The sequence below is a fragment of the Lemur catta genome, chromosome 11, assembly GCF_020740605.2.
Source record: "Lemur catta isolate mLemCat1 chromosome 11, mLemCat1.pri, whole genome shotgun sequence".
NCBI classification, from domain to species: domain Eukaryota; kingdom Metazoa; phylum Chordata; class Mammalia; order Primates; family Lemuridae; genus Lemur; species Lemur catta.
In genome coordinates, this window is record NC_059138.1 from 49,297,934 (window position 1) to 49,310,545 (window position 12,612).

At 32.4% G+C, this 12,612-nt stretch overlaps 1 protein-coding gene across 1 annotated transcript in view; it reads left to right on the forward strand.

Moving 5' to 3' along the window:
* RUNDC3B (RUN domain containing 3B) overlaps nucleotides 1-12,612 on the forward strand; it is a 115,237-nt gene that overhangs the window by 52,548 nt on the left and 50,077 nt on the right. Inside the window, exon 4 of the mRNA XM_045564783.1 lies at nucleotides 7,575-7,660. Within this exon, the coding sequence (XP_045420739.1) occupies nucleotides 7,575-7,660 (86 nt within the window). The remainder of the gene's footprint in view (nucleotides 1-7,574; nucleotides 7,661-12,612) is intronic.

Below are 12,612 nucleotides of genomic sequence, written 5' to 3' on the forward strand. Positions count from 1 at the left end.
TCAGGTTGAATCAGTTTTCTTCTCTGCCTAACATATTTTTTAAACCAGTAAATTTCTTCATTTTTAAGTCAGTTATAGTTAGATATTCTTTTTATTAAATTTTTTTCTTCATAGATGTTTCAATCCTATTTTTCATTGTGTGTTAACAGATTTATTTTTAGTCTTAACTATTGTCTTAGTAGTCTTTTGACCTCTATTTTTTCAAACTACTAAATTTATTCATTCATTTATTTACTTTCTAATTTTCTGACTGACTACAGATTTTTAAACTGTGCAATGTGAATTTCCCTTTGCATCTTAGGTGAGTTTTATCAATTTTCCTTTCATGTTTTCTTCATGGTTTAAGAATAATATCTTGATTTCTTTAGGTTAAGATTAAAAGATTAACTATAATTCAGTGAATCAAATCTATAAAAATGGAAATACTCTAGATGGTACATAAACTTTATTTTCTCATTTTCAGATTAAAAGTAGGAGAAATTAACAAGTGTATTCTAAACTCTTTCAATAGAGGAGAGAATATATTTATAGAACTAGCATATCCCAAAATACAAAAGGTAATTGAGAAGTTAGCAAACATTAGAAATGTAGCATTTGGACCTGAGTGGGCCAAAGAAATCTAAACCCTAGCTGACCAACTCTTTAATGAGACTCTTGGGGTTAGTCCCTGCACAGCAAGATGTCCAACAGAGAGTCAATGTTTATTCTGTAAAGAACTGGTATTGAGTATCAAAACACCACAGAACAATCAAGTTCCAAATCCTGCATTTATATCTTTGTTTTGCCCAGGACTCAAATTGTTTCCTTTTAGTGAGGAAAGAGAGATCTATGATTTGCCTGGTTATGCTGGGAAAAGTCAGTGGGCAAAGGTTAGCTCTGTCTTTATTCATTGTATTAAGAGCAAAGCACTTAATCTACTCAATAAATCACACTTGCCAAGTATCATAATCAGATGGCGAGTTTATTGAGCCTTCCAGATGCAATCTTGAATGACCACTAGCATATGTAGCACTGACCTTCCACCTTGACACAGGTGAAAACATTTATCAGAACTAAAGCACCAGGTTTTTGTAGTCAACAATACACCACTCAGGACACTTGGGAACAAAACAGCTGTATTTTTAAATGCTGTATAAGAGGCTGTATTCACTCGGATTACATTTTTAGGGTTATGCAGATAACATTTTAAGCAGTGGAAGACATAGATGCACTATGGAGCAATGGCAAATTTGGTATAGAAACATTGTTTCAATTTAGTTGAGTTGATTGAATCAAGAGTGTCTTTGTCCTTCTACTACTGTACCACTTCGATTTATATTGTAGAAGCTAGTCACCATGAGGGATCTGATACTTTGTCTAGGTTAAGATGTAGGAAATGCAGACCATTCCCTTTCTTTGCTTAGTCTGTGACTAGCTGAGCCTATTTTCCAAGACTTAAACATAGATTAACAATAGACTAGAATATTTGGATTGAAGATCGTGTCTATATCTTTGTATGTCTGGTATATTTGCACCTATTCTTTCTATAGTATAAGGGGTTCTAGGACATGGGATTTCTACATAAAACTTACTTAAGTTTCATACTAGAATCAGCACTCTTAGAAAAATGACTTCATCTCAGTAGGGACCAAATTATTTCACGTTTTTCTGAACTTCCCCATCTTCCCCATCTGGTCTTAGGGCATATGCTCATATAAGCATATCATATGATCTCTGACAAAACCTACCCCTAATTGAATCTTTAGCCACTATTGCTACTAACCTTGCAGATATTTCCATTGAGTTTTCTTAGTATTCCAACTGGTTTCAAGTTTTAAAAATCCTTTCTCCTCCTCCTCTTTTTATTTTCTTGGCCTCAAAATATGAGCCCTGTATTATTCCTGAGTTCCTCCTACCTTCTTGCATATTTTGTGTGGGTTCCCCCTGCCCTTTTTTTCCTTTGGTTTTGATAGCAGTTCTTGTCTTTAGCCAAGTTTGGCTTTCCTAGTTTCTGGTTGCTTACCCTATACATTCCTTCTATTATTGAATTTAACATATTAGACCAGTATCTGAATACACTGGTCACATCAGACATCCATTTATCCATGCGTATTTCTATCCAATAAACTGTCATTGAGCACCTCTACTGTATCAGAGCTGTGATTGTAGTCCTTAATATACCTTCATGACATATATCTCCAATCCTTCCTAGTCTTTCTTGGTCTCATGTTCTTGCTCACTTTTTTCCTTATTCAGCAGCTGGCCTTGTCACTGCTCTGTCTCAGAGGCAGGTTAGCTAAAGTTTCTACTGAAATAGGCAGAGACAGAGGGGTTACTAATTTCAGATGAACCAGAGTTATCAAATACTAGAACTTTACAATTAGTATTGAGAAGAGACCATTTTTATGATCATTTTCTATTATTGACTCACAAGTTTTCATCTCTTCTCTTAACCCCCATTTGACATTTCCTAGCCCCAGTTCTTTATTGTGATGATCCCAAACCTGGAAGAATGTCAGAAATACTTGGGAAACTTTAAAAATAAAAATATAGTCTTCTAGGCAGAAACTAGAGATATTCTGATTCTACCCATTTGTTTTACATGCTATCTATTTTAAATACTAGCTTCAGATGAATCTTCCTAAAATACTGTTCCATTATATCATTCCTTTTATCTGCTTGTCACTGGTAGCTCCAGTGCTTAGTAGCTATGAGCAAGTTACTCATTTCCTTCAGTTTTATCCTTTTATTCAACAGATATATATTGAGTGCCTATTATATACCAGAAACTGTTAGAAATACTGGGGATGGAGTGGTCATGATGAAAAAGATTGCAAATTGCAAATGTTAGGTACATTACATTTTAGTAATCTTTAAACAGATAATATGTATGTGACATAATCTCAGGGGCCATAAAAAAACAAGAGATTACAAAGTAGTAAGAGTGGTGGTAGAAGGTATACTTTTTTTTTAGATATAGTGGTTAGGGAAGGCTTCTTTGAGGAAATAACATTTGACCCAAGACTGAATTAAGGAAAGAAATGTACTGTGCAAATATTGAGCAGAGTAAGCAAGGTATAGAATAGAAGATACAGTCATGATTGAGAGTTTGGAAGTCTTTCTCGGTGCAGTGGGGGAGATACTTAAGAGTTTCTTTTTTTTTTTTTTTTCTATTTTTTTTAAAGCAATAGAATACTGTAGTCTGATTTACATTTTTAGAAGATCAACTTGGTACTGTATAGAGAATATATAGAAGGGATGAGTAGAATCAGAGGGTCCATAGTTATAAAGGTATAATTGGGGTCTAAAAAAGAGATGATCCTGGAGGTAAGAAAAGAATCAAGTTTCTTGTTTTAGTGGTAACAGAATAGCTTGTATTACAGGGACTTTTGTGCAGAGAATAACTATAAATTTGAATAAAATACATGAAGCAACAAATTTAAGATACAAGGAAATAACCAAGGCAGAGAACTTAAGGGCCATGATCATGGAGAGAAGGATGGTACATGAGGTGAACCCCACATTCATCTTGGCTTTAGCCTAGGGTCATTTGTCTATTCACATTGTCCGCCAAACCTGTGACCTTCTGATTTCAAGATTGTTCCTTTTAAGCACCAGAGGAGGCAAACAAACAAACAAACTTCATCTTTCTTTGCTGCATTCTTTTTAATAAGAGGATTTGTTCCGTAAAATTTGGATTCAGTGAAAAGGCCACACTTAAGGACCTGGAAGGTCACAGGTGGCCTTAAGGCCACAGGTTCCCCAGCCAGAAGCAGAAAGTGGTGGAGATGGAGGGTGGTTGTTTTCATTTTCCTGGGCTAGAGAAACAGGAGTTGGAACTTGGAACTGCCAGTAAACTATAGACAGATGTGCCTGAAGTCATGTAAGCAGTTTTCATGTGAGGTGGTAGCCAAGTCTTAGTCTTCTGTAGCACAGCGCAGAAGTACCGTGAACCAAGCAAAAAGCAGCAGGTAAGAGGTAAAACAGGTAACTGAAGATTTCACAGTCTTGTTCTGGAGAAACAGAAGTTAGAATTCAAGGGCAAACAAGGTGGAGGGGCCTTGTAAACACCCCAGGCTTTCATTTGAAACCTCAGAAAGACTGTACCTTGAGAGTATGGGAAATTCAGATGATCGATGCAAAAGAGGCCTAAAAATGGTACCCTAAATGATCTGAGGTGATATTCTAGTATTTCATTTGCCAACCAGAAGAAAAATGAATCTACTCTGGAGAAAAACAGCATCAGAGTTGCTATAAATTTTCATACATAATATCCAGTATTTAATCAAAAATCATCAGGCATATCAAGAAACAGGATCAAATTACTGAAATCAAGAACAATAAAAAAGAAGTGAAACAAACTGATGGATGATATAGATCACTGACTTTTGAGGTTCAAGAAAGAAGTAAAGATAAATATTAATAGAGAATTAGAATGTATAAAATTACTGGAGAACTGAAATATATTGGAAAAATCAGAGAAAACTGCAAAATATATATTCTTATTAAACACACAGAGGACTTATATAAAAATTGACCATTTGCTGAGCCATAGTAGATGTCATTGAATTTTAAGAGGATTGAAATTATATAAAGTATGTTCTCTAACCACAGTATAGAATTAAGCTAGAGTCAAAAACAAAAAATAACTAGAAAATGCTTATATGAGTGAAATTGACAGTAACTCATGAATCAAAAAAGAAATCACAATCACAATTGAAAAATATTTTTGGAAAGTAATAATAATGAAAATGCAACATACAAAAACTTGTGCTTAGAGGAAAATAGGTTTAAATAGGCTTCTATATTTTTTTTTTTTATAAAAGAGGCCGTGTGTGGTGCCTCATGCCTGTAATCCTAGCACTCTGGGAAGCTGAGGCAGGAGAATCGCTTGAGCTTAGGAGTTAGAGACCACCCTGAGCAAGAGCAAGACACAGTCTCTACTAAAAAAAAAATAGAAAAAATTAGTCAACTAAAAATAGAAACAAAAAATTAGCTGGACATGGTGGCTCGCACCTGTAGTCCCAGCTACTCAGGAGGCTGAGGCAGGAGAATCGCTTGAGCCCAGGAGTTTGAGGTTGCTGTGAGCTAGGATGATGCCACTGCACTCACTCTAGCCCGGGTAACAAAGTGAGACTCTGTCTCAAAAAAAAAAAAAGAATAAAGGCTGGAAATCAGTGATCAAAGCTTTAATCTCAAAAGCTATAAAAAAGTAATAAATTCAACTCAAAATAGAAGGAAAGAATTAATGGAGAGTAAAAATTCAATAAAACTGAAACAAATGTACACTAGAAGAAAAACTAAAAGTTGATGTTTTTAAAAAAGATAAATACAATTGATAATCTTCTAGCAAGACTGTTCAGAAAAAAGAGACTATAAATTATCAACATCAGAAATGAAGAAGAGGCCAACCGCATATACCCTACATCAAAAATCCTAAAAGTGGATATATTTCACACCTATAAATTTGAAAATTTTAAAGAAATTGAATCTATAGTTAAAATTTATCCCCTTGCAGGCCCATTTTTAAATTGGATTATCTTTTCTTATGGGTTTTTAATGATTATTTTATGGATGAGATATTTATTGTTTTATATATATATATATACATATATATATATATAATTTAAATATCTTTGTCCACTCTGTGATTTGTCTTTTCACTATCTTAAATGATGACAGTTCATCCCCTAAAATAGGAGAAAAGTAGAAAGTGTGGATATTAATGCAATTAAGTTGGTCAGTTTGGTGGAGGGAAGATGAATTTCTTCTCTTTCATTGTGTCTTATTTTTTGTTTCTGCATATAGTAAAGTAGGGATAGTATTTTAACTTAACTCACAATTCTTGGGAGGATTACCTGTCTTAATATGTATATAGCTCTTAAAACAGGGCCTAGCGCATATTAATGGCATTCTTAAGAAGTGTTGACTACTTTTACTAATTTATTTTTTTCAAAAACCTTCAGTGGTTCCTCATTATCATCTGATAAGATCTAAATTCCATAACCTAATTTTCAGTTTTCCCACTTCTTGGCCCCAATAACCTTTATAAGTCTGTTTATCTTCTGTTCTAGTAAAAGTTTTTTGTTGAAAGAAAAGAAGCCATTAAAATTAGCACAGTTTATTATCACAATATAACAATTCTGCACACATCCAAGGACAGGAAACTAAGCACAGCCCAATTTTGTATGGATTGAAATTAATAAATCAGGAAGCAAGACTTTTCCCACGTTTCTTATCTAACAACAGCACAGTCTCCTGTGCCTAATTTCCTCTGGAGAGCAACTTTCCCTGCTTCTAGATTGGTGAAATTGTAGCCTTTTGATTCAAGATGCCCCTGTTAGTTTCTGTGTCTTCTAGATGAAATTTCAGGAGAGAATTTTGACATTACTGGCCAGCCAGTGGTGTGCCTTTTTCTTCCTCTGTTCCAGTCAGCTACAGCTAATTGTAGGTTCCCCTAGACTTACTCAGAAGGGATGATGGATTGAGCATAGGGCAGGTTAAAAGGGAGTGTTGAACTTGGTAGGCAAGTTGACTGGCGTGCTAACTACACCCATATCATTCATTTTTTTCCCAGCAGTACTGCTGCTCCTAGCCTGACAGGTTTTACCACTGCCTAGGCTGACTCCTTTCTGACCTTTCCTATCCAAAAGTTTGGTGAATTCATTAGACTTGTAGACATTCTAGAGTATGCTTTTTTCCCCGGTACTGGTAGTCAACTATCATATTTATTGATTAGTGTCACCTTTATTTGCAACTGCCATTACAATGTTTTGATATTCTATATATTCAATCTTCTTGAATTTTTCTGGATGTTTATAAAAGGGTTGAGTAAAAATTAAAGTAATTGAATTACAAAATTCTCACTACAAATATGATCGCTTATATTCTTTCATTCTAAATAAAGATTCCATGAGACAATTATTCACATTTAGTAAGAATTGTCTATTTCTGTGATTCTGTGCTAGAATATGCTTGCTTCTGATTTTTTTGTTGTTTGTTTGTCTTCTCTGGTTTAAATATTTGGTAGTAGTTTTTGGAGTTCTCTGGTGGCACTTAATTCAATAACTTATGATTTAGGTGCATGATAAATCATGAAATTTAGGGTTTATTATTAGTTTTATAAAAACTGCCTCTGAAAGGATTGGCTTGCAAATTTTCTTAAACAAGTGGTGTTAGATTGATTATTTTTATTAATGAGAGGGAACTCTATTTCTCATATTTTATAAGGGGACTCATTTTAATTAGCATGTTGATTTTGGTTATTGAAATAGAGTGTTATATCTTACGATTAAATTATATAATTCAAAAGAAATCTCTAACCAAAATAGTATCAATATTCTGTCCCTTCAGAGGATAGAAAGTTAGTCTGACATGCTGTACCCTACACCTTCAGAGAAACAAAATATGTACTCTATATAATCAAAATTCATCTATTTTATCTATTTAAATATTTTTCTTAGTCTTTATCGAATGTGTATTTTGAATGCGTTGTTCTTTATTTATTAAAATACTATAATTTTCATGACACAGTGGACAAAATATTTTTTCACTTTTAATATTTTCTATGTTTGATTTTTTCTTCTTCCTTTTAGGGTAGAGCCTGGATCAGAGTAGCACTCATGGAAAAACATTTATCTGAATACATCTCTACAGCTCTGAGAGACTTCAAAACAACCAGGTTTAAAAGTCATTTTAATTTTCTAATGTATTTGAAAGTATCACCTAAAGACCTAGGAATCAGAACAGAGTGAAGAAATCATTTAGCTTCTAAAGTCCTCAACTATTTTATTTCCTCCTTTTCTTACTATTCAGATAAATCCACTGTCTTCTCAGGAAAATGTAATTTGTTAACTAAACATACACCTACCTTGGCTGATGTAAAAAGATATACATTATGCCTGGTATATCCTTTTACACAATAATCATCTCCTATGCAATTACAGTATTACATCAAAATTCTGATAGTCTTTTCTAAATAGAAATTAAAACACTAATAATCTCTCTAAGCTGTTAGTCTTGTTTCTTAGTTTAAATGACAGGGTGGGGTAGAAATAAGAGATTATTTTTAGAATGAGTAGTTTAAATATTTAAGGGGAAATGCTTTTTGTCTTGTTCCTAGGTTTTAGCTGTGATTTTTCATAAAAAGGAAATGATTCAGCTTTCAAAAAGTTTGTGAAGTAAAAATATTCTTGTAACAATATATAAAGATACACTAAGCCATGTTTCTATTTGAATAGTATATGTTTACATATATGTATATAATACATAAATATATGCACACACATATATAATGTTTATACATACACACACATTTGTCTGAATAACAATGTTTAAATGTGAATATAATGGCCTTGTAATTCCCAAGAAAGGAAGTAAGTAGGGAATTATTTCAGAGTTCTCATCTTAGAAGTTAACTAAAAAAAGTTGTGAAAAAACAAATTTTTTTTACTGTTTATACTGTTTTTTAAATTAAATAAAATGAAAGAAACTTCCTAATTCTAAATAAATTTGATTGCAAATCTCTAGCTAAAAGAAATATATTTGGAAGATTTGTAAAATATAAGCAAACAATTAAAGTATTTGCACCTTACCTTTATCTGAATGCTTCCTGAGGTAAGTGCTTGTAGAAGGATGAGAAATGAGCTCTAATCCTTTAGGAATCCTGAGAGTATCTGAATCAAGTGGATTTCTTCTTGTTCTGCTCTTCACAGATAAAGAGTAATGATATTCTTTAAAATGGTGATACAAGTGTTTACCTCAGTACTGGAGGAGGAGCTACATGAACTAAGGCAGGCAAGCTTGAAAGCACTAATCAGTGAAAATTCAAGGGTAAATCTGGGTGGAGAAGGGTGGGGAGTAGAAGTACAATAAAGTTTCCTCTTTGAGTACATGACTACATGACTATGGCTCCAAAGTATTAAATAAATTTATGTGATCTTTTTACTAGGGTGGAAGATGTCTTGGTGAGCAATTGAAAAAAAAAAACAAAACAACAAACAACCTTGAAAATCATGGTTTAGGGATTGGGGTGTATTAGGAAATAGCCAGAGTGGGGAAGTTGACAGAATGAAGATAAGAATCTAAGCTAAAAAGTAGAGAATTGTTTTGTTAGGTTACTGGGAAGATCTATAAATGAAAAGTGAGTTAAAAATTGAATTAGGTTGGGGGGGTGGGGGAAAAAAACTGAATTAATTTGCTCAAAGTTTTCATTTCTCTTTACCCACAGACTAAAAAATAATTAGAAAACTTAAACTAAAAAATACAAATGATATTTGAAAAATATTGAAAATATTCCAGTAAGAATTTGAAGCAACAAATATAGAAGAATTCAAAGTAACAAATATGGAAAATATAAAGATATAATTAGCTTTATGGAAACCAATTTATTACTTTGGAATTATACCACACTATTTAAGTTAAAATGACAAAAGTTGTGTTCTGAATAATGTTAATTCTTACAATATTTTAGTAAAAATAGGGGAAGATGTAAAATATAAAATAAAACTTCATAAATTACTGAGCTGTCACAAAGAGAAAAAATGAATTGATAAACACTTTTCTGAATTATAGAAAAGTAGATAGAATAGTGGTAAGTTACCAAAATCTTTTAAATGCTAAGAATGAGTTTTGGAATCTGAATATGCTTCAAAGTTTTATATTATTAAGATAAATAAACATTATTAAAAGGTGCTTATAGACTGCTACCTCACAGCATATACAAAAACTACAAATGAATTGGACTTAAATATAAAACTCTTATAAGAAAACATAGATGTAAATTTTTGTTTGGATTACACAGTATTTTCCTAGGTATGATACCAAGTGTACAAAGAACAAAAGAAAATATAGATAAATTGGACATAATCAAAATTAAAAATTTTATGTTTCAAAGGATACCACTAAGAAGGTGAAAAGATGACCTGAAGAATGGGAGAAAATTTTACAGATCATATATCTGATAAGGGACCTTGTATCTAGACTGTATATAAAGAACTTTTACAACTCAGTAATAAAAAGACAACCCATTTATAAATAGTCAAGGAATCTGAATAGATATTTCTCCAAAGAAGGTATACAAATGGCTAACAAACACCAAAATGTTGCTCAACATTATTAGTCATCAAGGAAATGGAAATCAAAACCGTAATGAAATACCACTGCATAACAACTATTAATAGGATGGCTATGTTCAAAAGATCACTTACTAACAAATATTGGTAAGGATTTGGAAAAATTGAATCTCTCATACATTGTTGGTGGGAAAGTAAGATGGTACAGCCACTTTGAAAAACAGTCTAGCAATTTCTCAAAAGGTTAAACATAGAGTTAACATATGACATAGCACATGACTCCTAAGTATATGTGAGTGTATAGCCATACAATGGAATATTATTCAGCCATAAAAAAAATAAAGTACTGATACATGGTACAGCATGGATGAATCTAGGAAACATGCTGAGTCAAAAAAGCCAGCCACAGAAGACCAGATAGTATGTGATTCCATTTATATGCAATGTCCAGAATAAGTAAATCTGTACAGAAAGAAAGTAGTTTGGTTTTATGGGCTTGAGAGGGTGGATAGCTCTAGGGAAAATGGGGTGTGACTGCTAATGGGTACATGGTTTCTTTTGAGGGTAATGAAAATATGATAATATTGATTGTGGTGATAGTTACACAACTCTGTGAATATGTGAGAAACCATTGAATTGTACTTTAAATGTACTTTAAATGGTTGCATTGTATTATATGTGAACTAAGCAGTTTTTTAAAGATTATAAGGCTTATTAAAGTTATACATGAGATTTTTATAATTGAATGAAGAGAAGTGAGTTTCACTTTGGACAGGGAAAACACAAAATCTCAAATGTAAGGTTATCTCTAGAATAGTTGGTTTTAAAAGTTCTGAGTAATATTTAACTATTGTCTGTTTTGTTCATACAAATAATTTTTGACTTAAATATCTGAAAACTCTTTTAGCAAATTTTTTCAAAAACTTATTTTTAAATTTGCATACAAGCAATAATTCCACATATGCCTGGAAACAATTAAGGAAAACCTTTATGAAATATTTGGCATTATTCTATAGTAAAAATAAGAATACTCTTCTTGTTCTTCCATACAGATGTGTGACCTAAGAGCATTAAGTGTTCTAACTGCCCTTTAAAAATTGCTATTTAGAGAGAACTAGAAAAATTGCTATTTTGTTTTTTGTTTTCTGATATCTGATTAAATTTCCTAGTTTAGCTTTGCTCTGTCATCTCTCCCTTCTTTTCAACCAGTCTTCATTTTGTGTCTACTTCCTAAGAAAACAATTACTCCTAGTACCTCCTAAAGGGAATGAAGTTTCTGTGTAGATTCTCTTTTAAAGTAAAACTAGTACCCAAATAATGGAATACAACCAGTTGTTTTTCATAGTTTCTTTTGGTGGTCTTTATATTAGTTTTCATGAGGGAATACAAATCAGAATTAGGACTGGCTTAACATGTTACTAGAGAAAGACTTCTACAATTTTTAAATACTGAAAATGTTCTTCATGAGATGATATCTTCTTGTTTTCTAGCATTATTTTCTTTTTTTCATTTGTTTTAACTTATTTTAATTGACAAAAATTCTATATATTTATCATGTACATGTTGTTTTGAAATATGTATATGTTGTGGAATGACTAAATCGAGCTAATTAACATATACATTTCCTCACATGCTTATTTTTTGGTGGTGAGAACACTTAAAATCCACTCTTTTGGCAATTTTCAAGAATATAACATATTGCTATTAACTGTAGTCACCATGTTGTACAATAGATCTCTTGATTTTTTCCTTCGATCTAACTGAAATTTTGTATCCTTTGACCAATATCTTCTCCACCCTTCTGCCCACTCCCACTTCCCCATGCCCAGCACTTAGTAACCACCATTATACTCTCTACTTCTGAGTTAAGCTTTTTTAGATTCCACATAAAAGTAAGAGCATAGCATTATTTTCAATATTAGATATCAAGATTGTGTGATGTTGCTGTGATATTTAGAAAGATACGAGAAAAACAAGAAGCTGGACCTTTTAGGGCTAATTCTTTCTGCCTTTTAGGACTAAGTCTTCACAGTGGTAGATAGGCAAGAGGAAAAATGGAAGATGGAAAGTATTTTTTACCACTTACTGTTCAGTTTTATAGGAGGAGGTTTTATAAGAAGAGTTTTGGTGTTTCGAAGTAGTAAATCCCCATTTATTAATAATATCTATTCTAGTGTAAACTTAGCATGAATATTTCTCTGTGTACTTTAGATACTTGACTTTTAATTTCATTTTAAAATATTTTTATTAATACAGTTTTCCCTCATATAGAAAATTTGGGTCCATTTGTCCTTGAGTCCTGTTTAAGTCCAGTGTTTCTTTGTTGATTTTTTTGCCTTGATGATCTATCCAGTTCTGTCAATGGAGTGTTGAAGTCTTGGCTATTATGCTGCTGTTATTTCTTTGCTTAGATTTAGTAGAATTTGTTTTATGAATCTGGAAGCTCCTGTGTTAGGTACATTTATATTTAGGATATTTAGGATTGTTATATCTTCTTTCTGAATTGCTCCCTTTGTCATTATATAATGACAATCTTTGTCTTTTTTAATGATTGTTGATT